Source organism: Carcharhinus amblyrhynchos, unplaced genomic scaffold (genome assembly GCF_965287045.1).
Source record: "Carcharhinus amblyrhynchos unplaced genomic scaffold, sCarAmb.v2.hapA scaffold_709, whole genome shotgun sequence".
Taxonomy (NCBI): domain Eukaryota; kingdom Metazoa; phylum Chordata; class Chondrichthyes; order Carcharhiniformes; family Carcharhinidae; genus Carcharhinus; species Carcharhinus amblyrhynchos.
This window is the reverse complement of record NW_027650449.1, coordinates 46,839-74,553: the sequence shown is the minus strand read 5'-3', so window position 1 is coordinate 74,553 and position 27,715 is coordinate 46,839. Positions and strand designations below refer to the sequence as shown.

The 27,715-nt window shown below is 48.7% G+C and overlaps 1 protein-coding gene and 1 pseudogene across 1 annotated transcript in view; both read right to left on the bottom strand.

Annotated features, from left to right (window-relative positions):
- The window catches only part of LOC145339859 (transmembrane protein 184B-like), a gene marked incomplete at its 3' end in the record, with an annotated part of 59,405 nt that overhangs the window by 5,949 nt on the left and 25,741 nt on the right, over positions 1-27,715 (bottom strand). Inside the window, exons 3-4 of the mRNA XM_080184394.1 lie at positions 19,702-19,867; positions 621-711 (exon numbers count right to left, since the gene is read on the bottom strand). Coding sequence (XP_080040520.1) covers positions 621-711; positions 19,702-19,867 — 257 coding nt within the window. The remainder of the gene's footprint in view (positions 1-620; positions 712-19,701; positions 19,868-27,715) is intronic.
- Positions 23,799-23,952, bottom strand: LOC145339860 (U2 spliceosomal RNA; annotated as a pseudogene).

Genomic DNA, 27,715 nt, shown 5'->3' with positions numbered 1-27,715 from the left:
GGTGGGGAAATCAGGATATTAAATTTGATGGTTTGGAAAGGGTCCAGAGGAAGTTCACAAGAATGATCCCTGAAATGAAAAGGTTTGACATATGAGGAGTAGTTGAGGACTCTGGGTCTGTACTCGATGGAGTTTAGAAGGACGAGGGTGGAGGGATCTCATTGAAACGTACAGAATACTGAAAGGCCTGGATAGAGTGGACGTGGAGATGATGTTTCCATTACTGGGAGAGACTAGGATCCAAGGGCACAGCCTCAGAGTAAAGGGGCAACCCATTAGAAGTGAGACGAGGAGGAATTTCTTCAGCCAGAGGGTGGTGAACCTGTGCCACAGAGGAGGTCGGGTCACTGAGTGTATTGAGATAGATAGGTTCTTGATTGGAAAGCGGGTCAAGGGTTAGGGGGAGAAGGCAGGAAAATGGGGATGAGAATCATATCAACTATGATTGAATGGCAGAGCAGGCTTGATGGGCCAAATGGCCTAATCCTGTTCCTCTATCTTATGACCAGTCATGATCCAAACAAATGGCAGATCAGACGCAATGGGCCGAATGGCCTACCCCTGCCTCTACTTATTTAAACTGGCAGTGAGGCTGACGGGAATGACACAGAGACACTTACTCAATGGGCTTGCCCCGAATCTCCGACATTATGGCACTCTCTCCTCCGAGGTACTCGTAGCACAGACTGAGGAAGTTGTAGATCACAAAGGCTGCAAGGGAACGAGAGAAAGGTCATCAGTCAGCGACACTGTAACGTGACTTGCTTTTACTGGCTGTAAACACACGGTGACAAAGTGCTTGGGGCCTTCATAAGGACCTAGGACAGGGGTCAAAACCCAACCAGGGGCAGCTTGGGAATTTGAATTCGGCACTCTCTAAAGGCCAAGAATAAAAGAAGGCTATCCCCACCAACCCACATGAACCCATTGAACAATCCAGGTTAGGTTGATTGGCCATGCTAAGAAATTGCCCCTTAGTGTCCAGGGATGCGTAGGTTAGAGGGATTAGTGGGCAGAATATGTGGGGATATGGGGGTAGGGCCTGGGTGGGATTGTGTTCGGTGCAGACAATGGGCCGAAGGGCCTCTTTCTGCACTGTAGGATTCTATGATTCTAAGATCCATGGCTCAGAGGTTGGAGGAGGTGGAGGGGGTAAATCCTACCGAGCCTACCCAGGCTCGCCCTATATGTGACTCCAGTCTCGAAACAACAGTTGAATCTTCAGAAGTAGTCACCCTGATGTTTGAAAATCCATTTCAGAGGGCAGTTGAGAGTCACATGTAGGCCAGACCGGGTAAGGATGGCAGATTTCCTTCCCTAAAGGACATTAGTGAACCAGATGGGTTTTTAATGACAAAAAAAGATATGTTTTCATGGTCATCAGTAGATTCTTAGTTCTAGATCTCTACTGAATTCAAATTTCACCATCTACTGTGGTGGGATTCGAACCTAGGTCCCCAGAGCATTACCCTGGGTCTCTGGATTACTAATCCAGCAACAATACCACTAAACCACTCCATACCCCGAGTGTGTTGCTACAGCCATCTCGGAGGGCAGTTAACAGTCAACCACACTGCTGTTTATATTATGTTCCTTATATAAAGAGTGGCACACTGGCTAACCCTGCTGCCTCACAATGCCAGGGACCCAAGTTCCATTCCCAGCTTGGGTCATTTGTGGAGTTTACACATTCTCCCCATGTCTGCATGGGTTTCCTCAGGTGCTCCGATTTCCTCCCACAGTCCGAAAGATTTGCGGGTTAGGTTAATTGTCCAGGCCAAATTGACCCTAGTGTCAGGGGAATTAGCAGGTTACGGGAATAGGGCTTGGGTGGGATTGTAGTTAATACAGACCCAATGAGCTGAATGGCCTCCTTCTGCACTGTAGGAATTCTATGATTTATAAGAGGATTATTGCTTAAATTGGAACCAACCGAGATAGATTAGCAGTTAAGAATTATATCTTGCCTTGTTTAAGTATTTCAATTGTTAAAAGTTAAGCTAATGTGTTTGTTATATTTAAACTGCATTGTTAAATAAAGTTTATTTTGATAAAAGCTAAAAGTGTGTCAATCGAATCACACCCGGAGTGAAACACCTTACTCTCACACTATCTGTCAAAATAGTTGCAACAACTGCTGGCCTGGTTATGCTCACATCCCAAAAATTCATTTTCTTAAAAACCTACACATGTACACATGCCTTCCTCAGTGAGCAGAAAATCAATTGTTTAAAAGAATACGCTATGAGGAGGTGTACATTCTTGTGGACAACGAGACAGAGAGAGAGAGAGAGAGACGGGGAGAGAGAGAGAGAGAGAGAGAGAGAGAGAAAAAGAGAGAGAAAAAAAGAGAAATGGTCCCATTATTATCCTAGAAATAATTACAAGGAGAAGCAACTGGGTCTGTTCATATCTGACTCTCCCCCCACCCCCACCCCCACCGCGATCCCAGTGAAAAACAGGCAGCGGGTAAAGGAGTGGGAGGCGAGGGAGAAACATAGGATCCAACCTGCGATGTTCCAGAAATTTCTGGATGAATCCAGATTCTAAACAATTTCCCCCGAGCCAAAGATCTGCAGCCAAAAATAACACACAGAGATTTCCACTCAATGACTCAACCTGGTGAGGGCTTAGGGGCACAAGGCAGCACACAAGACATCGGGCTCATTATTGTAACAAGCTTGAACGCTCAGAGTGTTTGTGTTTACATAGGACTACATATATTGTACTGACAGTATAGTTTATTGGGGTCACAAGTTGGCTTACGTTAACGCTGCAATGAAGTTACTGCGAAAATCCCCCTCGTCACCACACTCCGGGGCCTGTTCGGGTACACAGAGGGAATTCTGCGTGGCCGATGGCACTTAATCAGCGCGTCTTTCGGACTGTGGGAGGAAACCCACGCAGGCACGGGGAGAATGTGCAGGCTTTGCACAGACACTGACCCAAACCGGGAATTGAACTCGGGTCCCTGGCGTTGCGAGGCAGCAGTGCTAACCACTGTGCCACCCACATACAGAAAATGGCCATTTAACTCAAGTGCCTTATACAAGCCTTCAGTTTTTTGTAAGTTCTTTCATGGGACATGGGTGTCACTGACTGCACCAGCATTTGCTGCCCGTCAACTGAGTGGGGGAGGCTGTGTTACTTTCATTGGATTAATAATCCAGAGACCCAGGGTAACGTTCTGGGGACCCGAGTTCGAATCCCACCACAGGAAATGGTGAAATTTGAATTCAATAAAAAAAAATCTGGAATTAGAAATCTACTGATGACCACAAAACCATTATCAGAAAAACCCACCTGGTTCCCTAATGTCCTTTAGGGAAGGAAATCTGTGGTCCTTACCTGGTCTGGCCTACGTGACTCCAGAGCCACAGCAATGTGGCTGACTCTCAACTGCCCCCTGAAATGGCTGAGTGAGATACTCAGCTCAAGGGGCAATTAGGGATGGGCAATAAATGCTGACCCAGCCAGCGACACCCACATCCTACGAATTTTCAAAATTTCAGACGTAATTTAAGTGTTCCTGGAGTCACATGTAAGCCAGAGGTACTCAAACTCAAAAGGTACAGACAATGTATGGAGATGTCAAGGGTAAGTTTTTCACTCAGAGGGTGGTGAGTGAGTGGAATCGGCTGCCGGTGGTGGTGGTAGAGGCGAACTCGCTGGGGTCTTTTAAGAGACTTCTGGATGAGTACATGGGATTTAATGGGATTGGGAGTTATAGATAGGCCTGGTAGGTATAGATATGATCAGTGCAACTTGTGGGCCGAAGGGCCTGTTTGTGCTGTAGTGTTCTCTGTTCCATGTGAGTGGAGAGAGCGTTAAGCACAGGTTAAAGAGATCTAGGGTTCATGTCACACTATCTGTAACCCCGATAACTTGCCTGGGCTTGCAAAATCTCACTAACTGTCCTGTCTGGAGACAATACACATCCATTTAACCTGTGCTTAATGCTCTCTCCACTCACACTGCCTGTACCTTTAAGGCTTGATTACTTGTAAAGACTCGCATTCCAACCATTGCCTTGTAAATTCAGTTTGTGTCTTTATATGCCCTGTTTGTGAATATAACTCCCACTCACCTGATGAAGGAGCAGCGCTCCGAAAGCTAGTGGCTTTTGCTACCAAATAAACCTGTTGGGCTTTAACCTGGTGTTGTGAGACTTCTTACTGTGTTTACCCCCAGTCCAACGCCGGCATCTCCACATCTTGCCCAGTTGAGCTCAGGGCCTTTACGGGAGGCCGGTTATTATTTGTCAAACACAGGGGTGGGGGTGGGGTTGGTGGGAGATTGAAAAGAATTCTCCTGTGTCCAGACGCTAAAAGAAAAAGTTGCTGAGCCTGAGCTGGGCTGGTGCAGACAGCAGGGGGCAGACCTGAGCCAAGAGGCAGGTACTGCACACAACAAACTGCATCCCACTGGCAACGAAACACAGCCTAATCCTCCAACCTAACCAGAGCGGGGACAATACAGGTACAGCAGGCCAGAGAGAGGAGAGAGGGGGGGGGCGCACAGGTACAGAGAGGGGGGTCACAGTAAGAAGTCTCACAACACCAGGTTCAAGTCCAACAGGTTTATATGGAATCACAAGGTTTCAGAACGCTGCTCCTTCCTCGGGTGAGCGGAGAGATGGGTTCACAATTGGGCGGCACGGTAGCACAGTGGTTAGCACTGCTACTTCACAGCTCCAGGGACCTGGGTTCAATTCCCAGCTCGGGTCACTGTCTGTGCAGAGTCTGCATGTTCTCCTCGTGTCTGTGTGGGTTTCCTCCGTGTGCTCTGGTTTCCTCCCAAAGATGTGTGGGTTAGGCTGATTGGCCATGTTAAAATTGCCCCTTAGTGTTCTGAGTAGCGTAGGTTAGAGGGATTAGTGGGTAAAATATGTGGGGATATGGGGTAGGGCCTGGGTGGGATTGTGGTCGGTGAAAACTTGATGGGCCAAATGGCCTATTTCTGCACTGTAGAGTTCTATGATTCTATGAAACCTGGCGAATATAGACAGAGAGTCAATTGAAAGATAAATAGTTAGAATGAAAGTCTTTACAGGTAATCAAGTTTTTACAGGTACAGACAGTATGTGTGGAGAGAGGGATGATTTGTTATTATCCCTCTCTCCACTTGCATTGTCTGTACCTGTAAAGACTCGCATTCCAACCATTATCTTGTAATTGTGACTCTGTCTATATATGCTGTGTTTGTGAACTCACCTGATGAAGGAGCAGCGCTCTGAAAGCTCGTGATTCCAAATAAACCTGTTGGACTGGTGTTAGGAACAGAGAGGGGGAGGAGTGCGTGGGGTACAGAGAGGGGAGGGGGGCATGGGCACAGAAAGGGATAGGGGCACGCCAGATCTTGCAATGAAAATTTATAGCAAGAACCCCCTCAGACACAGTGAGCTGTTAGGGTCTAGAAATCACTGCTCAAAGCAGTCTCAACTGTTGACTTTTTAAACAAGAATTGGAAATGCAGTTGGAAAAGGCAAAAAAACCCCCAAAAAATTGCAAAAGTCCAGGGACAGAAAAGGAGCAGGGTTAGCTGAAATACTTTTCTGGAGAGCCAGCATGAGTATGTTGGGTTCAATGGCCTCCATCAGCATAGAATGATTCTGCGATTCAAGGGCTAAAAAAAGGATTGGTCCCCCCATGCCGTCACTATAGTTAAGAAAGTCACCAACGCCTCTACTTCCTCAGAAGACTAAGAAAATTTGGCATGTCAGCTACGACTCTCAACAACTTTTACAGATGCACCATAGAAAGTATCCTTTCTGAGTATATCACAGCTTGGTATGGGCTCCTGCTCTGCCCAAGGCCGCAGGAAACTACAAAGGGTCATGAATGAAGCCCAGTCCATCACTCAAACCAGATTCCCATCCATTGACACTAACCGCTGCCTCGGCGGAGCAGGCAGCATAATTAAGGACCTCACGCACCCCGGACATTCTCTCTTCCACCTTCTTCCTTCGGGGAAAAAGATACAAAAGTCTGAGGTCATGTACCAACCGACTCAAGAACAGCTTCTTCCCTGCTGCCGTCAGACTTTTGAATGGACCCACCTCGCACTAAGTTGATCTTTCTCTACACCCTAGCTATGACTGTAACACTACATTCTTCATGCTCTCCTTTCCTTCTCTATGAATGGTATGCTTTGTCTGTATAGACATGCAAGAAACAATACTTTTCACTGCATACTAATAGATGTGACAATAATAAATCAAACCAAAAGTAAAATTAGAAACTGGTTAATTTGATTTTAAAAATTAAACATGGAATTTTGCTTCCTTGTGGAAACATTACAAATTCAGTGTGACTTCTTGGGAGCTGATAAACCATCTTTCTCATCTCCATCCCTGCCAAAGCAAGCACAATATTAGTAAGCTTGTGAGTTGAGTAAAGGTTGAAATGTCAACCATGTTCCTCGATGGTGCGAGGAACAATGCCCAGTCGATAGGAACACGTGGAGGCCATTCAGCCTCCTGCCTCCTGGAACTCATGAAACCCAAACCCAGCATGAAGACTGGGAGAGATGCCAACTCTCCACCCAAGCCAGGGAATCGTTCCTCCCTGACACTTTGGATTGGGATCATTCATCAAGAGCGGGAATCCGGACTGACGTTTACCCCAAGGCGACTTGGGACCAATCACTAATTGAGGCCCCAATATTGGTTAGTGTAGCTCTCACTTACTGCTCTGTAACGCCAAAACCAGGAACTCTCGATGTGGTTACCAAGTGTCTATTGCCCTTACTAGCTTATCATTAAAGATCATAAGAAATAGGAGCCATTTGGCCCATCAAGCCTGCTCCAACTATCCCATCCAAACCCTTTCTCCGGATCCCCATGTATTCACCCTCCTAATCCCCTTTACACTGAGGGACAATTTAGCACAGCCAATCCATCTAACCTGCACATGTTTGGCCACTAAGGGGCAATTTAGTATGGCCAATCCACCCTAACCTGCACATCATTGGAATGTGGGATTCCACGATTCACTACAGAGACTAACTTTCAATTCCAGATTTGATTAATTGAATGTAATCTCCATGGGGGGGGGAGGTGGGGGGAAGAGAGAGATTCTCCTGGGCCTCTGGATTACTAGTCCAGTAACATTACCACTGTGCCACCCTCTCCCCGACACAAGATCGCCCCTAGTTCTTCTGAACTCCGGTGCGTACCGACTCAACTTCTTCCTCACGAGACAACCCCTTCATCCCAGAAAATCATTCCAGTGAAACTTCTCTGAACTGCTTCCAAAGGAAGGAAATCCCTCCACAAGCAAGGAGGCCAAAATGGTGCACAGAACTCCAGGTATTGGCAAAGCTGGGACTAGCGTGCCACATGACAAGCGTTCACCCCCACCCGCCTGTCCCCAATGATCTGTAGCGTCTTGAGACAGGGAGAGATTTGTTATTGCCAGTGACAGACCCTCCTTTTCTCTCACCTTCTCCAATCTTACCACCACCTGAGACTCTCCCACCCCTCCACTTTTGGCAGCCATGTCTTGAGCTCCTTAGGCCTTCAAACCTGGAATTCCCTCGGTACACCCCTCCGGTACTCCTCCTTCTAGGCACCTTCCACATCTATATATATTTTGTTCACCACGCATTTGGTCACCTGCCCTCATATCCCCTTATGCGGTTCAGTATAAGGCACCTATGTGGGCAGCACGGTGGCACAGTGGTTCACACTGCTGCCTCACAGCTCCAGGGACCCGGGTTCGATTCCCAGCTTGGGTCACTGACTGTGCGGAGTTTGCACGTTCTCCCTGTGTCTGCGTGGGTTTCCTCTGGGTGCTCCGGCTGCCTCCCACAGTCCGAAAGACCTGCTGGTTAGGTGCTAAGTTCTCCCTCAGTGTCCCCGAACAGGCGTCAGAGTGTGGCAACTCAGGGATTTTCACAGTAACTTCATTGCAGTGTTAATGTAAGCCTATTTGTGACACTAATCAATGAACATTAAACAATTCTCCTCTTTTTAGATGCTTAAATGTATTTTTTTTTAAATCACGCTTTGGGTGACCATATCCCCTTATGTTGATAAGTATGACACATCTGTGTACACTTTATACAATATTAAAGGGGTTATATCAAAGCAGGTTGTTGTTTAAAATAAAATTCGAGAGAGACCATTTAAACATTACTAAACGTCCGCGTGTGGGGTGACAGCTGTGTATTCATTGCTTTAATAAATTTTTCATTACGATAACTATTTAATACTACCCATTATGTACAACGTTACTTCCATTTACTGAACTGATCTCTAACCGTAGTGCCCCAGAGCAGCGGGGTTAGCGCCCCTGTCTCTGAGCCAGAGGTTGCAGGTTCGAGTCCCACCCCAGGACTTGATGGCTGAGGAAGGTGCGTTTAACCTGCAAAATCCTTCCAAACAAGCCAATGACTGAGGGTAAGAGCAGGAGAGACTCCTGGACAGCCAAATTTGATGTGGAGTGACGCCCTCAAGCAATAAGAACTTGGCGACAGACTAGCAACCTGTTCCGGGAATGATGCGCTATGGAAAGATGAAGAGCATTGGAATAATCGATGCACCACTGGCGACAGACTAGCGATCTATTACTGGTAGAAATTTATCATAGAAACCCTACAGTGTAGGAGGAGGCCATTGGGTCCATCGAGCCTACACCGACAACATTACCACCCAGGCCCTTTCCCCGTAACCTCACATATTTACCCTGCTAATCCCCCTGGCACTAAGGGGATGCTAATCCACCTAACCTGCGTGTGCGTCCAGTCCATCTCACAAACCAGCCTCCCATCCATCAACGCCATCTACACTTCCCGCTGCCTTGGCAAAGCAGCCAGCATAATCAAGGACCCCTCGCACCCCGGACATTCTCTCTTCCATTGGGAAAAAGGTACAAAAGTCTGAGGTCACGTACCAACCGACTCAAGAACAGCTTCTTCCCTGTTGCCATCAGACTTTTGAATGGTCCTACTTTGCACTAAGCTGATCTTTCTCTACACCCTAGCTATGACTGTAACACCACATTCTGCACTCTCTTGTTTCCTTCTCTATGAACAGTATGCTTTATATAGCGTGCAAGAAACAATACTTTTCACTGTATACTGATACATGTGACAATGATAAATCAAATCAAATCTTGGGACGCTAAGGGGCAATTTAGCGTGGCCAATTCCTCTAACCTGCACACCTTTGGTTACTAAGGGGCAATTTAGCATGGCCAATCCACTTAACCTGCACACCTTTGGACACTAAGGGGCAATTTATCATAGCCAATCTACGTAAACTGCACACCTTTGGACACTAAGGGACAATATAGCATGGCCCACTCCATCTAACCTGCACATCTTTGGACTGTGGGAGAAAACCCATGTAAATACAGGGAGGATGTGCAAACTCCACAGAGAGAGTTACCTGAGGCCGGAATCGAACCTGGGTCCCTGGTGCATGGAGAAGCAGTGCTAACCACCGTGCCGCTAAGGGAAGGTGCAGGAGAAGAGAAACAAACAAGATAGTCCCCTGATGGAGGAAACACATTGCAGTATTGACACTCCCAAGATCCCTCTAGCATTTCGGGTTTTTTTTTTGAGTGATTTAGACTGGGTTAAATCTTCTGACTGTCACCAACTCGAGTCTTGGCACCCAACATGGGATCATGGGTTAGAGCAACAAGTGTTGTTAAATGCCTGTTTATCTGTCAAACTCTTGATTCCTTAAATGGATGAGTGTTAGGGTCTTAAAAAAAGTGTCTTAAAGTGCCCAGGGTAAGACACATTCACGTGTCAATCCCAGCACATCAGCACATGCCAGCAGCAGATGGAAAACAGACCATATTGTTAAAACACAACAACCTGTATTTATAGAAGGCTTTTACTGTAAGTAAATCATCCCCCAGGGTGCTACACAAGAGCAGCACAAAGCCACGTATGACACCAAGCTACATAATTGGATCACATGAGAAAATGTTTGGTCAAACAGTAAGAAGTCTCTTGAAGATGGAAGGTGAGTTAAGGAGGATGCTCTGGTTTCCTCCCACACTCCAAAGATGTGCAGGTTAGGTGGATTGGCCATGCCAAATTGCCCCTTAGTGTCCCAAGGATGTACAGGTTAGATGAAATGGCAGATAGAGGGACAGAATTCCAGAGCTCGGGGCCCAGGGCACCTGAAGGCAAGTTGACACAGTGGTCACTGCTGCATCACAGCGCCAGAGATCCGGGTTCAATTCCCGGCTTGGGGGTCACTGTCTGTGCAGACTCTGCACATTCTCCCCGTGTTTGCATGGGTTTCGTCCAGTTTCCTCCCACAGTTTAATTTATTTTTATTAGTCACAAGTAGGTTTACATTAACACTGCAATGAAATTATTGTGAGAATTCTTTAGTCGCCATACTCCAGTGCCTGTTCGGGTGCACCGAGGAGAATTTATCACGGCCAGTGCACCCTAACCAGCACGTCCTCCAGACTGTGGGAGGAAACTGGAGGAAACCCATGCAGACACAGGAAGAACATGCAGGCTATGCACAGACAGTCACCCAAGCTGGGATTCAAACCCGTGTCCTGGTGCTGTGAGGCAGCAGTGCTAACCATTGTGCCACAGTCCAGAGATAAAACCCCTACAATGCAGAGGGAGGCTATTCGACCCAATGAGTCTGCACCGACCACAATCCCACCCAGGAGCCCTATTCCTGCAACCTCACATATTTACCCTGACACTCGGGTTAATTTAGCACGGCCAATCAATCTAACCCACACAGACACAGAGATACAAGCACAGGAACAGGCCTGTTGGCTCACCAAGCCTTCGTCAATGTCTGACACCTTTCTAAACTGAATATCTTTTGCCTCAACGCAGTCCACACCCGTCTATTCGCTGCCGATTCACGTATCTGCCAAGACGTCGCTTAAACGTTGCTATTGTATCTGCTTCTCCCACCTCCTCCGGCAGTGTATTCCAGGCAATTACCACCCTCTGTGTAAAAAAAAAACTTACCTCTCACATCTCCTTTAAACTTTCCCCCATTTACCTTAAATCTATGTCTCCGAGTAATTAATATTTGCAACCTGAGAATGGATAGTCAGTGTCTTTTTCCATCTGTGCCTCCCATCAGTTTGTAAATTTCTATCAAATCGCCCCTCCAACGTTTAAGTGAAATCAAACCAACTTTATCCCAATCTTTCCTTATAGCCAAACACCCTCCAAACCAGGCAACATCCTGGTAAACCTTTTTCTGTGCCCTCTCCACATCCTTCTGGTAGTGTGACAGCCAGAACTGTACACAACGCGAGGGGGAAAAGGAGGAGGGATATGGATTCGGGGACCAAAGGTGAAAGTAGAATCTCCACCGTCCCAGGTGACAAAAGGCTGAGACTGGTGGTGAGTTTAACCTGAGGGTCACCACACCTCTGGCGAGGGGTAAGGTTGAGAAGGCGGGGCCTTCATGAATAACCTCAGCCGGTACGGCAATTGAACCCGCGCTGTTGGCATCGCTCTGCATCGTGAACCAGCCATCCACTCAAGAACATTCCAGCTCCGGAGAAAGGGGACGTCTCCAGTGGAGCCAAGGACTAAGGAATTGAAAACACCATTACGTGTGGGGCTGTGGTATCTTCACTGGACTAGTAACCTGAGGTAAAAGGTAAGGTGGGTTCGAATCCCACCTCGGCTAACGGTGAAATTTGAATTCAATAAAATTGTGGAATTAAAAGTTATTGTCAATTCTCGTAAAAAACCCGCCTGTTTCACTAATGTTCTTTAGGGAAGGAAATCTGCCATCCTTACCCGGTCTGGCCTACATGTGACTCCAGAGCCACAGCAATGTGGTTGACACTCAACTGATCTCTGAAATGGCCTAGCAAGCCACTCAAGGGCAATTAGGGGCGGGCAATAAATGCCGGCCCAGCTAGCGACACCCACATCCCATGAATGAATAAATAAAAAGCTGAATTGTTCCTCCAGTGAATCGAGGCAGACACAATGGGCAGAATGCCCTCAGTAGGGCAGCATGGTGGTACAGTGGTCACATTACCAGAAGGATGTGGAGAGGCACAGAAAAGGTTTACCAGGATGTTGCCTGGTTTGGAGGGTGTTTAGCTATAAGGAAAGGTTCGCACTGCTGCCTCACAGCGCCAGGGACCCCGGTTCAATTCCTGTCTCAGGTGACAGTGTGGAGTTTGCACATTCTCCCCGTGTCTACATGGGTTTCCTCTGCGTGCTCCGGTTTCCTCCCAGAGTCCAAAGGTGTGCAGGTTAGGTGGACTGGGGGTGCTAAATTGTCCTTTAGTGGCAGGGGTATTAGAAGGGTAAATACATGGGATTGCAGGGAAAGCACCTGGGTGGGATTGTTGTCAGCCCAGGCTAGATGGGCCCAATGGCCTCTTTATGCAATGTAGGGACTCTACATTTCTGCAATCTTATCGATCCTACGAAACGTTCGGAATCAGAGAACGTGCTTGCTTTTTGGGCCTGACTTAGCTGGGGTGGGGGGGGCAGTAAAAGACCGTTTGGGGGGGAGGTGGGAAGGGGATGGGGCCCAGAATACCAGCGAAGGGAACAGGCCATCCGAAGGGCAGCTTTATTTCTGTCGCTGATTAGCAGGGGCTGGAGATCGAGTGAAAGGCCTTTTTTCCAAAATGAAGAAACAACTCCACGCGGTCTTTTGCTAAAGATAGCCCTTTCCAGACACGCTGATTAAACTGGCGTTAACGAAAATAAAGGGAGGGACGGCAAGCAGAGAGGATCGGAGGTATTTCTATTCAGGCAAACAAACGTTCCGTGTTAAATCTGCCCAGCCGCAGACAACAAACTATTTAAAAAGGAAACTCGGGCCTGCAATTGCAGAGTCCTTAATGAGGCCCTTTTAAATTTAATTTGGGAACCAGCGATGCCCTCCCTCCCTCCCTCCCAGTAACTCCCTTTCCTGCCTGCACATCCCATACCATCCCCTAGGCAACGCAAGCAGATGTTGTGCGACTCAAGTCCCCGGGGAAGATTAACCAAAATACATCGCTAGGCAACCGCCTATTGAGCAAACATCCAATATCCGATCCCACCCCCACCCCCCACCCCACCCCTGTAGGCCTCCCAGCAAAGCAAACATGGCCGCCGCCCCAGTGTGTGTGTGTGTGTGTGTGTGTGTGTGCCATCTGTTGCCACTTTTACAGGTCACCCTGGTAAACAAAAGGCTTTTCTGGGGCCTCGCGACGCTCCTACAGGCCGCCCTCTTCACACTGTGCTGCGTAAACACCATTCAGAACGCCTGCCTGTGCACGAGGGGCCAGCTTTTAATTAAAGGGACACCGCAGCCCCACAGCAGGTCCACGAGGTCAACCGACTGCACGGCGACTTACGTTTACGTGGCGCCTTTAAAACGGGGTGAAGCATCCCCAGAAAGAGAAACACTCGACAAAAGCGCCAGAAAGCCAGACGGCACCGCCTGGGCCACACAAGGCAAGGTGTGGACCGAAAGCACAGTCTCAGGTCACCAAGGCTACACAGTTTTGGTCCCCGTATTTGAGGAAGGGCGTAGTGGCATTGGAGGCAGTTCAGAGGAGGTTCACTAGATTGGTTCCAGAGACGAGGGCTGGAATTTTACCACCGGAATCGGGGCGGGCAAGGCTCGCGGAACGGAATTTCCTGTTGGCCGCAGGCGCCCGAGGTCGTGAAGTCCCACCTGAGGGGTGGGAAGAGAGACTGAACGGTTTAGGCCGACACTCTCTGGAATTTAGACGGTTGAGGGGAGAAGATCAAATCGAGATATAGAAGATGATAAAAGATGATAAATAGACGTGGAGCGGATGTTTCCTCTTGTGGGACATTCTAGGACGAGAGGTCAGAGTCTCAGGAAAAGGGGAAACAAATTTAAAACAGAGTTGAGAAACTACTTCTCCTAAAGGGTTGTGAACGTGTGGAATTCGCTACCCCAAAGTGCGGTGGATGCTGGGACAGTGAGTAAAATTGAGGAGGAGTTAGACAGATTTTTAACTGGTAATGAGCTGAAGGGTTATGGGGATTCTAACCCAGTTTGCAAATACATTCGATTTGGTTTATTATTGTCACATGTATTAACACACAGTGAAAAGTATTGTTTCTTGCGCACTAGAGAAGGAAATGAGAGAGTGCAGAATGTACACGTGCACCGTTGGAAGTTAGCAATCACGCAAGTCACAGGCAGGAAAATTAGTTCAAAAATGGGGAGGTGTAAAAAGTGCTGACACAGTGATCAGCACTGCTGCCTCACAACGTCAGGGGCCCAGGTTCAATTCCCGGTTTGGGTCAGCGTGCGAGCGTGAGCGTGAACATTCTCCCCGTGGGTTTCCTCCGGGTGCTCCAGTTTCCTCCCACAGCCCAAAGATGTACGGGTTAGATTGATTGGCCATTGCTAAATTGACCCTAATATCAGGGGGATCAGCAAGGTAAATATGTGGGATTATGGGAATAGGGCCTGGGTGGGTTGTGGTCAGTACAGCCTCAATGGGCCAAATGGCCTCTTTCTGCACTGCAGGGATCCTATGATTGACCAGCTGTTTTTTGACACTCTGATACCTCGTCAGAGACCGCCCCCCCCCCCCCCCCCCCCCCCCCCGCCATCCTTGAGCCCATGACGCGATCAGTATTGGGATCATTACCCAACGAGCTAACAGATCCGATAAGATAAGGTGCGGTACAATAGGTGTCATTCTCTGGGTAAATGTTAATTGGGTGGTTCAGTCAGTTACAAACAGCTCTCACGTCAGAGTTCAACAATGGAACAGCGGTCTGACGGCAACGCTTCCCTTGTAAGGTGGACAGTTCTTGCCCAGTCCCAACCAAGGGAGAATCCCCAACCCCGGCAGACAATTTCAGTTGGCTGAATCAGCGCTGGGGCGATTACACTGGTGCAGTGATTAGAATCTCTACCTGGTACACAGAATCACAGCATGGCTACAGCTACAAGCAGGGTAGAGGGCCAGAGCATTTCCATCACCAAAGCCTCCACCACATCTTGCAGTTCCGATGGGAGAATAAGAGAATCCCTAGAGCGGGGAAAGCATTCGGCCAGTCCAGCCCACACCCGACAACGATCCCACCCAGGCCCTCAGCTCGGGTACACAGAGGGAGAATGGCCAATGCACTTTAACCAGTCGGTCTTTCGGACTGTGGGAGGAAACCGGAGAAAACCCAGACACAAGGAGAATATACAAACTCCACACAGACGGTGGCCCAAGCTGGGAATTGAACCCGGGTCCCTGAGGCAGGAGGACTAACCACTGTGCCGCCCATCGTCTCTCACTGGAGGCTGACATTTTAACTCCCGCCGTGCTGGAGGTCACTGGTCAAAGTTCAGGCTGACCGCGCAGTTCAGCCAGCAGACACAAAGAGGATAGAAAGAGCAGTGGCACACTTGTTTTGTGCTCCTCTGCAAAACACTCCCACACAGCACAGGGGACCTGGGTTCAATTCCAGCCTCGGGTGACTGTCTATGTGGAGTGTGCATGTTCTCCCCATGTCTGTGTGGGTTTCCTCTGGTTTGCTCCCACAGTTCAAAGCTGTACAGGTTAGGTGGATTGGCCAGGCTAAATTGTCCCTTACTGTCCAAAGATATGGTTAGGTGGATTGGCCGTGGTAAATTGCCCCTTAGCGTCCAAAGAAGTGCAGGTTAGGTGGATTGGCCATGCTAAATTGTCCCTTAGTGTCCAAAGATGTGTAGCTTAGGTGGATTGGCCATGCTGAATGGGTGAGGTTATGGGAATCGGGCAGGGGGTAGTAGGCCTGGGTGGGAGAGTTGGTGTTGACGCAATGGGCTGAAGGGCCTCTTTCTGCACTTTAGGGATTCCACGGATTCTTGAACGTTTCTCTTCACCCGATATAAAACTATCGTCAACGTAGGGGGTTAAAATCATAGAAAGGCAGTTCAGTCGACAGGCGAACATCTTCCAATCGGGTAACTAGTTCTTTTTGCTTTCCAGAGAGTGTGGGAAGGCCGTGCGTCAGAAGGATGGTTGTGAGTGGGCTGACTAATGGCTGGAGCCTGAGGGTCAAATCGTACGATGAAACCTCCAGGGAGTCACATTTAATCACATTAAGCAAGCCTAACGGTGGAACGAGATGCTCATGAGAGAAGGCAAGGTGATCTTATGATCAAAGTCTAATATCTTGCTCTGGATGGGGGAGCAAGGGAAGAAATGGTTTGCTTCCCGGGCCTAATTCTAACTTACTCTGACAGATTTTCAACTTCCACATGAATAGGCCCAGCAAGGGAACCGTGGCTTAACATCTCGACCGAGGTGGCAGCTCCCAGAACATTGCTGTGTGCCTGGCCTCAGTCTCCACCCGAGGGAAGGATGCTGTCCCCGGAATTAATGAACTCGCTTTGACTCTCCCGCTGGAGGGGAGATCAGGGCGGGAACCCTCACAGCGTTTAAGCAGCATCTTGATGAGCATTTCAAACACTGCAGCGTACAAAAGGTTACACAGCAAGTGCTGGAAAATGGTCGTTAGAATAAACGTGGGTGGCACAGTGGTCAGCACAGCTCCCTCACAGCGCCGGCGACCCGGGTTCGATTCCCGGCTTGGGTGAGGAGCGTGCACATTCTCCCCGTGTCTACGTGGGTTTCCTCCAGCTTCCAAAGATGTGCGAGTTCGGTGGATTGGAGTTAACAATTCCGGTTTCCTCCCACAGTCCGGAAAACTGGTCAAGTCCATTCAGCTGTGCTAAATTGTCCCTCAGCATACCCAAACAGGAATGCGGTGACTAGGGAGATTTTCACAGTAACTTCATTGCAGTGTTAATGTAAGCCTACTCGTGACACTTAGAAACCAGAAGCAGGAGTAGGCCATTTGGCCCTTCAAACTTGCTCTGCCATTCATTATGATCATTGCTGATCATCAAATTCAATATCCTGACCCCCCCCCCAACCCCTTCCCCACCATATCCCTTGATCTCTTTAGCTCCAAGAGCTATATCTAATTTCTTCTTGAAACACACAATGTTTTGGCCTCAACTACTTTTTGTGGTCGTGGATTCCACACTTTCACCACTCTCTGGGTGAAGAAATTTCTCCTCATCACCATCCTAAAAGGTTTACCCCTTATCCTCAAGCTATGACCCCTGGTTCTGGACTCCCCCCTACCACTGGCAGCACAGAATCATAGAATTCCTACAGTGCAGGTGGTGGCCATTTGGCCCATCATGTCCGCACACCACAAACCCAGTCAGGCCTTATCCCCGCATCCCCATGTACTTACCTTTCTAATCCCTTGACATTAACAGTTGATTTAGCATGGCCAATCCCCCTAACTCGCACATCTTTGGAAGCCACAGCATCCAGAGAAAACCCACGCAGACACGGGGAGAACGTGCAGATTCTGCAGACAGTGACCCAAGCTGGGAATCGAACCCAGGTCCCTGGCACTGTGAGGCAGCAGTGCTAACCACTGTGCCATACCTGGGTCAGTGTACCCAAACAAGCGCCGGAGCGTGGTGACTGGGGGATTTTCACAGCAACTTCATTGCAGTGTTAATATAAGCCTACTAGTGGTATTAATAGAAAATAAACTAATATCTGGAATTAGGAATCTAATGATGAGCGCTGTCGATTGTCAGTAAAACCCATCCTTTAAGGAAGGGAATCTGCCATCCTTACCTGGTCTGGCCTACATGTGACTCCAGAGCCACAGCAATATGGCTGACTCTTAACTGCCCTCTGATATGGCCCAGCAAGACCCTCAGTTCATGGGCAACTAGAGATGGGCAACAAATATTGGCCCAGCCAGCGGTGCCCATGTCCCACAGAAAGCAGAATGTGGCACAAAGCCACATGAGGTGATACTTGGTCTGATGACCAAAATCCTGCTCAAAAAGAGGCAAAGCTTTAAGGAGCGTCTTGAGAGAGGAGGAGGGGGAGCCGGAGAGGTGGGGGGGGGGGAAATTCCAGATCTCGGGACCTAGGGAATAGAAAGCACGGCCACCGATGGTAGGGCTAATTAACTCTGGAGATGCTCAAGTTTGCAGAGTTAGGGGAGTGTAGATATCTCAGAGGGACGGAGGAGATAGGGAAGCGGGAATCAGGCCTTGCAAGGATTTGAAAACAAGAATGAGAATTTTCAGATCGATAAGTTGCGTGGCGTGACCAGGGGCCAGTGTAGGTTGGCGAGCGCAGAGCAATAGAGGAATAGGGCTCGCGGTGCTGGGTGCTCCGGTGGTCAGTAGCTGGATGTTAACAGATTGAAGCAGGAAAGGTATTCTGGGGACTTGGCATCCACTCCTGGGCAGCTGCCAGTCCTCAATCACTAACTGAAACATGCCACCCAGCTGGGCCTGTGCCAAGGGGACAGGGCAGTGGAAAATTCAATAAACAACACCATCAAATCTACCCAGGATTGTTCCTCCAGCCGTGGCCTACCCTGGGGAAGTACGTTCGAGCTCACCTCTAAAAACTGCTACAGCTGTTTTCACAGGGAGTGAACTAGTGTGTGCTACCCAGTGTAGAGACACACAGACACAGACACAGACACAGACACAGACACAGACAGAGACAGAGACACCAAGAGAGAGGGGCAGAGAGAAAGAGAGGTAGAGAGAGAGTGAATGTGAGAGAGAGTGAGCATGAACACGAGAGAGAGAGAAAATGAATATAAGAGAGAGAGAGAGGGAACACGAGAGAGAGCACCATAGAACCCTACAGTGCAGAAAGAGGACCTTCGGCCCATCGAGTCTGCACTGAACACAATCCCACCCAGGCTCTATCCCCATATCCCCACATATTATACCCACTAATCCCTCTAACCTACGCATCCCTGGATACTAAGGGGCAATTTCTTAGCATGGCCAATCAACCTAACCCACACATCTTTGGACTGTGGGAGGAAACCGGAGTACCCGGAGGAAACCCGCGCAGACACGAGGAGAATGTGCAAACACCACACAGACAGTGACCCGAGCCGGGAATCGAATCCAGGACCCTGGAGCTGGGAAGCAGCAGTGCTAACCACTGCGCTACTGTGCCGTCCGTGTGAACACGAGAGAGACAGAGAGAGAGCGAGAGAGAGGCACACATAGAGAGAGAGAGATAGAGAGAGATAGAGAGAGATAGAGAGAGATAGAGAGAGATAGAGAGAGATAGAGAGAGATAGAGAGAGATAGAGAGAGATAGAGAGAGATAGAGAGAGATAGAGAGAGATAGAGAGAGATAGAGAGAGATAGAGAGAGATAGAGAGAGATAGAGAGAGATAGAGAGAGATAGAGAGAGATAGAGAGAGATAGAGATAGAGAGAGATAGAGATAGAGAGAGATAGAGAGAGATAGAGATAGAGAGAGATAGAGATAGAGAGAGATAGAGATAGAGAGAGATAGAGATAGAGATAGAGATAGAGAGAGATAGAGATAGAGATAGAGATAGAGAGAGATAGAGAGAGATAGAGAGAGATAGAGAGAGATAGAGAGAGATAGAGAGAGAGAGAGGTGTAGAGGCAAAAGGGAAACAGGGACCATAAAGAGAGAGTCCATTCAGCCCCTCCAGCCTACTACATATTTCAATTCAATGAGAGTTATCTGTATTTCAGCCACATTTACTGAATTCAATCTCTCAGCTACCTGCCTTTGAGTTACTGGAGTCAGCATCATAACCCCACCACCCTGCTGCCCCCCCCCGCCCTTCCTCCCCCAGAGCTGAGGGAGCAGACATCCTCCTCCAGGAAAGATGCTGCTGACCCCCCTGCCTGTAAACCCCACAGTCAGTGTTCACCTACCCTCGTAGCAGTCACGGACTGTATCAAAATACACGTAGTACTGGTCGTTGGTGAAGAACAGGAGGCTGAGCCAAGAGTCGAAAGCGTAGATGGGGACGATGAAGAGGATGCGGACGATATATCGCTGCTCGTTTGGCATGCTGTAACATCGCAGGTGCAAATAAATCTGCCAAAACAAAAGTGCAAAAAGGGTTGTCAGCGCTGGAGACAGAGGAGGTGGGACAGGGACTTGAGGGGACGGAGATCGCTCGGCACAACAGAACCGACTCAGGGACGCTCTTAAAACAGCGCGCAGAATCATCGAATCCCTACAGTGCACAAGAGGCCGTTTGACTCATCGAGTCTGTACCAACCCCTACACAGGCCCATAGAATCATAGAACCCCACAGTGCAGAAAGAGGCCCTTCGGCCCATCGAGTCTGCACCGAACCCACACATCTTTGGAGTGTGGAAGGAAACCGGAGAACCCGGAGGAAACCCACGCAGACACAGGGAGAATGTGCAGACTCCACACAGTGACCTGAAGCCGGAATCAATTCCAGGTCCCTGACACTGTGAGGGAGCAGTGGTACCCACTGTGCCACCATGCCATCTTATACACGCCAACTAGATTTCCCAAACTGAACTAGTCCCATTTGCCTGTGTTTGGCCCATTTCCCTCTAAACCTTTCCCCTCCATGTACCTGTCCAAATGTCTTTTAAATGTTGTAATTGTACCCACCTCTACCACCTCATTCCATACACACGCACCACCCTCTGACTTTATTTGATTCCTTATTGTCGCACGTATTGACAATAAGAAATCAAATAAAATGTATATTAGTATACAGTGAAAAGTATTGTTTCTTGCGCGCTATACAGACAAAGCATACCATTCATTGAGTAGGAAAGGAGAGAGTGCAGAATGTAGGGCTACAGTCATAGCTAGGGTGTAGAGAAAGATCAGCTTAATGCGAGGTAGGTCCATTCAAAAGTCTGGTGGCAGCAGGGAAGAAGCTGTTCTTGAGTCGGTCGGTATGTCACCTCAGACTTTTGTATCTTTTCCCCCGATGAAGAAGAGAGAATGTCCGGGGTGCACGGGGTCCCTGATTATGCTGGCTGCTTTGCCAAGGCAGTGGGAAGTGTAGACAGAATCGATGGATGGGAGGCTGGTTTGTGTGATGGACTGGGCTTTGTTCACGACCCTTTGGAGTTTCTTGCGGTTTGTGCGAATATCTGTGTGAAAAAGTTGCCCCGCGGGTCACTTTTAAATCTTTCCCCTCTCACCTTAAACCTCTGCCCTCTAGTTCTGGACTCCCCTGCCCTGGGGAAAAGATCTTTTGGGTGAGTCACCTTATCTATGCCCCTCATGACTTTCTTAACCACTGACTTCAGCCTTCCTTTCACCTCACTATCAAAGGTCAATCCTTCAGCCATCTGTGTTCAACGTTCTGGAATTACCTCCTCAGAACCCTCTGCCTCCATCTCTTGTGAAGCAAACCTATGGCAGCACAGTGATTAGTACTGCTGCCTCACAGCGCCCGGGTTCAACTCCAGCCTCGGGTCACCATGTGCACGGAGTTTGCACATTCTCCTCATGTCTGTGTGGGTTTCCTCCAGTTTCCACCCAAAGTCCAAAGATGTGTGGGTTAGGTTGATTGGGCATGCTAAATAGACCCTAGTGTCAGGGGGCTTGGCAGGGTAAATATGGGTAGTTACGGGAACAGGGCCTGGGTGGGACTGTGGTTGGTGCAGACTTGATGGGCCAAATGGCCTCCTGATGCACTGTAGGGATTCCATAATTCTACCTCTTCGAGCGTGGCTTTGAAACAAGTCTCACATTGGCTTGAGTGTCCTTTCAGGATCTTTTCTGTTGTTGCCCACGTCTAGTGTTTGAGAGGTTTTTTTTTCCACAACACTAAAAATGCAGTGGATGGAGTTTTACCATCCAACCTGCCGTGGGAATTGTAGCAGGCAGGGCAGGAAATTTGGTGGACCATGTAAAGCTCCATCGACCTCCCGGAGAGTACAGACGCAAGTAATCGTTGAAGTTGGGGAGACTTGCACAAGTACACGGGTCACTGAAAGTGACAATGCAGGTGGCGAAGGTAATCAAGAAAGCATATGTCATACTTGCCTTCAACAGCCAGGGCACTGAGTTTAAAAATTCATGTGGACGCTTTATAGAACCTTGGTGAGACCGCACTTGGAATATAGTGTACAATTCTGGTCACCACACTACCAGGAAGATGTGGAGGCTTTGGAGAGGGTACAGAAAAGATATACCAGGATTTGCTTGGTACGGAGGGCATTAGCTATGAGGAGAGGTTGGAGAAACTTGGTTTGTTCTCACTGGAGCGACGGAGGTTGAGGGGCGACCTGATAGAAGTCTACAAGATTATGAGGGGCATGGACAGAGTGGATAGTCAGAAGCTTTTTCCCAGGGTGGAAGAGTCAATTATTAGGGGGCACAGGTTTAAGGTGCGAGGGGCAAGGTTTAAAAGAGATGAACAAGGCAGATTTTTTTTTACATGGAGAATGGTGGGTGCCTGGAACTCGTTGCCAGGAGAGGTACTGGAAGCGGATACGGTAGTGACTTTTAAGGGGTGTTTTGACAAGTACATGAATGAGGTGGGAATAGAGGGATATGGTCCTTGGAAGAGTAGGGGGTTTTAGTTAAGTCAGGCAGCATGGTCGGTGCAGGCTTGGAGGGCCGAAGGGACTATTCCTGTGCTGTAATTTTCTTTGTTCTTTGTAAAACAGAAAGAAGGAGCAACTGGCAAAATAAGTTTAAAGTTGATTCATTAGTGTCATGAGTAGGGCTTACATTAACACTGCAATGAAGTTGCTGGGAAATTCCCCTAGTCCCCACACTCCGGCACCTGTTCGGGAACATTGAGGGAGAATTTAGTGTGGCCAATGCACCAAAATACAGGCAAACTTGGACTTACACTGCAGAAGGAGGCCATTCGGCCCAATGAGTTTGCACCTACCACAATCCTACCCAAGCCCTATGCCTGTAACCCCACATATCTACTCTGCTAATCTCCCTGACACTAATGGACAATTTAGCACGGCCAATGCACCCTAACCAGCACATCTTAGGACCGTGGGAGGAAACCGGAGCATCGGAGGAAACCCACGCAGACTCGGGGAGAATGTGCAGTCTGTTTCAAGCCTCTCCAATCTCAACGAGGATTTGTGTCCGTTTTCTCTGGGATTTTCTGGACATCCGCACCACTGAGACCGCGCCCAAGGTCAATGGACCTGTGGTTCGCCAAATTTCCCACTCTGCCCGCCACAGTTCACACCCATTGCATCTTTATTGTTGCAAGAAAAAAAAACTCTCAAAACATGAGACGTGGGCAGAATCAGCGTCCACACAGACAGTGATCTGAGGCTGGAATCAAACCCAGGTCCCTGGCACTGTGAAGCACACTGCTAACTATGTGCTGCCTTCATAGTGTCTTTCCTGACATCGGGGCATTCCGAAGTGTCCGCAGCTTTGAAAGTGTATTTATTGTTGGGCGACAAGGAACGGAAACCAATTTGTACACTTGGCAATAGGATAGCTAGCAGATAACATGCTTTTGGGATATTGGCCAAGGAACAGCCATTGGCCCAGGATGCTCGGGTTAATTCTTTGACCAATGTCACGGGGCTGTTTACTTCCACCCGAGTAGATGCAGCCTCAGCGCAACACTGTCTCTAAGAGATGGTGCAGCACTCCCTGCAATGGGACCATCAGACTAGACTTTCGATCAACTTTCTAGACTGGGCTTTGAACCCACAACCTTCTGATTTGAGAGGTGAGAGTGTTACCCTCCAAGCCAATGTAGAAATGGGCAACAGGAGGAGGTTGGGAAGGTATAAGCAAGGCAAGTAGCACCTTACAACGTGCTGCATTCCCAGATAGCAGTCCCACAACACCAGATTAAAGTCCAACAGGTTTATTGGTAGCACTTTTTTTTAATATACTTTATTCCAGTTCAAGTCCAATTCAGAGTCTCATCAAGTTGAGACAATCCCGATCCAAGCTGACAAGACAGGGCCCTCACCTCCTGTCTTGGGCTCCATCTCCATGATCCAAGCTGATTGGAGGAGGCATAGCTCCTCCTCCAAGGTTTGATCTCATTTGCATCTTAGCCAAAAGGCCGAGATGCCATTTTCAAAAATGGCTTCAAAATGAAGCTGAAATGTAACCTAATGACTTCAACCAAGCACAGTATGTCCATACTACACTTGATCTTAGCCAAAAGGCCGAGAAGCGATTTGGTAGCACGAGCTTTCGGAGCGCTGCCCCTTCATCGGGCGAGTGCAGGATTTGGTTCACAGACAGGGCATATATAGACAAACTCAGTTACAAGATAACGGTTGGAATGCAAGTCTTAATCAAGTCTTTACAGGTACAGACAGTGTGAGTGGAGAGAGGGTTAAGCACAGGTTAAAGAGGTGTGTATTGTCTCCAGACAGGACAGTTAGTGAGATTTTGCAATCCCAGGCAAATCGTGGGGGTTACAGATAGCGTGAACACAAGATCCTGGTCGAGGCCGTCCTCGTGTGCGTGGAACTTGGCTATCAGTCTCTGCTCGGTGACTCTGTGCTGTGTGTAGTGAAGGCTGCCTTGGAGAATGCTGATCCGATTGCCAGATGATGAAGCAGCACAGGATGCGCCAGTTAATGGTGATTGCCCAGCTTTGCTTAGGGGGTTCAGGCCAGTTGGTTCGACACTGAATAGTTGGGGCATTACCCTGGGGAACAGGCCGGTGAATGGCTATCACTTGGTTTTGTTTGTCTGAGGCAGGAGCAAGATGTGCCTGCACGCTCCTTCTGTCTGCAGGGAGCAGTGTCTCGTGTGTTAGTGGATGTGGCTCCCATCACATGCAAACGTGTATCGGGTTGCATGGGGCAAATGCATAGGGTTTGGGATTGTGATCGGTGCAGACTCAATGGGCTGAATGGCCTCCTTCTGCATTGTAAGATTCTATGAGAGAAGTACGAGCAGGAGCAGGCCATTCAGCCCTTCGAGCCTGATCCATCAGTCAACATGATCAAGGCTGATTTTCTATCCCAATACCATGCCTCCTGCTTTCTCGCCATCCCCTATTTCACCTTTAGATTCTATTTCCTTCTTAACTACATTCAGCGACTTGACCTCCACCAAGCCTTCTGCGGTAGAGAGTTCCACAGGTTCACCAATGGCACAGCGGTTAAGACTGCTGTCTCACGGTGCCAGGGACCCGGGTTCGATTCCCGGCTCGGGTCACCGTCTGTGCAGAGTCTGCACGTTCTCCCCATGTCTGCGTGGGTTTCTTCCGGGTGCTCCTGTTTCCTCCCACACTCCAAAGATGTGCGGGTCAGGTTGATTGGCCGTGCTAAATTGCCACTTTGTGTCAGGAGAGCTAGCAGGGTAACTGCATGGGGCTACGGGGATAGGTGGGATTGTGGTCGGTGCAGACTCGATGGGCTGAATGGCTTCCTTCTGCACTGCAGGGATTGTGTGAACCCAATACACGTGGCAATAATAAATCAACTCAAATACAAATCAGTCACTAACAGGGTTGCTTCACTGGCAGTTCCATCTCTTCAATATAAAAGACCCCTTCGCTGTGCGTTTTATTTTAAATAAAAAAGATAAAGAAGTGTTGACAACTCTCAAAATATCGCTGGGATTTGATTTCATCTATTCTCAAGAGACTGCATGGCCACTAACCTTCCACTTGTGGAGGGTTTGTCTGTCGTTGCTTAGCAGCACCCACTGGTGCTGACGTCTCTGAGTATCAGAACAACAGCAGCCAATATCGGTGCGATGGTTAGGGATTTTTCTTTTTAAAATGGGTGACGGGCAAGGGGGTGCGGGTGAGAAACAAGAACCTCTCCAGCTCGGGGTTGCACCCGAGGGAGGCTCGAGACGCCAACATCGAAAAGAGGACCTTCCTGGATTTCAGGCTTCTCCTCAAGAAAATAAACAGCAGGCTCAGGCCAGATGACTAGGCCTCTCCACATCATCTGGTTCTGGGGGTTTGGGGGGGCTGCAGCCATGAGAAGCTGTGGAGAGAGAGACACTAGGGCTATTCTCTCTGGGCCAGAGGTTAAAGGGGCAATTTGATCAGCACCGTAACATAGTCAGGATTCTGATAGAGCTTTACGTTTGTTACTGAGTGTCACAAGTAGGCTTACATTAACACTGCAATGAAGTTACCGTGAAAACCCCCCAGTCACCAAACTCTGTTCGGGTACACTGAGGGGGAATTTAGCACGGCCAATGTACCTAACCAGCACGTCTTTCAAACTGTGGGAGGAAACCCACGCAGACACGGGGAGAACGTGCAAACTCTGCACAGACAGTGACCCAAGCCGGGAATCGAACCCAGAGCCCAGGTGCTGCAAGTGTTAACCATTGTGCCACACTGCCACCCTACTGTGCCACCGTGAGGGTTAGATAAGAAGAAATTGCTTCCAGTGACAGTAGGGTCAGTAGCCAGAGTGCTAAGGTCAGGGGTGGGCAACTTGCAGCTTTGGGGGGGGGGGCCACATTTGGCCCATCTAGGTTCTGAGTGCGGCTCCTATGAGACATTTTGTTGCCTGTTGCCCATGCGCAAGGTTACCACATTCCATTGATTCCCGTCCGTGTAGTTTTATTCCTGCCGGTGTGGCTGAAGCGATTCGCACGTAAAGCAAGGGTGAGTGAAGTGAGGTGGGTGCTGATTGACTGTGAGAGCTGTGCACTCCCTCTGTGTCCAAAGCATCAATATTTCCTTTGTCTTTACCATGTGAAGTTGACGACAGTTCCATTAACATATAAACAATTCAGCATTTTCTATAACTCGATCTGAAATATTCGGCCTGTATTAAGTGTTTTTATCGTGTGCAGTTTTGGTGTCTTTATCTGAGGAAGGATGTCCTTGCTATGGAAGGACTGGGATGGCTGGTCGGTCATATGGGATACCAAGTCAGTTAGGATTATATTCACTGGAGTTCAGAAGAGTGAGAGGGGATCTCATAGAAACTTATAAAATTCTAACAGGGTTAGAGAGGGGAGATTCAGGAAGGATGTTCCCGATGGTGTGGGGGAATCCAGAACTCGGGGTCATAGTTTGAGGATAAAGGGGGTAAACCTTTTAGGACTGAGGTGAGGAGAAATTTCTTCACCCAGAGGGTGGCGCATGTGTGGAATTCACTCTCACAGAAAGTAGCTGAGGCCAAAATGTTGTGTGATCTCAAGAAGAAATTGGATAAAGGTCTTGGGGCTAAAGGGATCGAGGGATATGGGAGGGAAGGGGAGAAGAGGATATTGAATTCGATGATCAGCCATGATCAAAATGATTGGTGGAACAGGCTCGAAGGGCTGAATGGCCTGCTCCTGCTTCTAGTTTCCATGTTTCTACGTACTTAATCTTATTCATGGGGTCATGATCAGTGAACAAGCCCAATTTCAGTCTTGCAGCCACTGGGATGAAGCAGGGCCACTTGTGCGGCCCACTCACTGGCCCAGGTTGAACAGGGATATCCACTGCTTGCTGAAGGTCTGAGATGTTCAAGTCAGGTGACACTGACCGATACAAGAAAGCCAGATACAATGTAAGGAGATCCAAAGATGCCAAAAGACAATACCGGACCAAGCTAGAATCCCAGGCTAGCCACACAGACCCCTGCTGACTGTGGCAAGGTCTGCAAGACGCAACAGGCTACAAGACAAAGATAGGTAAAATTGCCAGCACTCCTCCCTGATGAGCTCAATGCGTTCTACGCCCGCTTTGATCACGAGGTCAGCGAGAACATGCCCTCCACCCTGGAAGCCTTGGATGAACCTGTATTGGAGGTCACCATTGCAGATGTCAGCTTTCTCAAAACTTACAGGACACTGCGAGGCCTGGATGTGGAGAGGATGTTTCCACTAGTTGGAAAAACTAGAACCAGAGGGCCCAACCTCAGGCTAAAGGGACGATGCTTTAAAACAGAGATCAGGAGGAATTTCTTTAGCCAGAGAGTGGTGAATCTGTGGAACTCTTTGCCGCAAAAGGCTGTGGAGGCC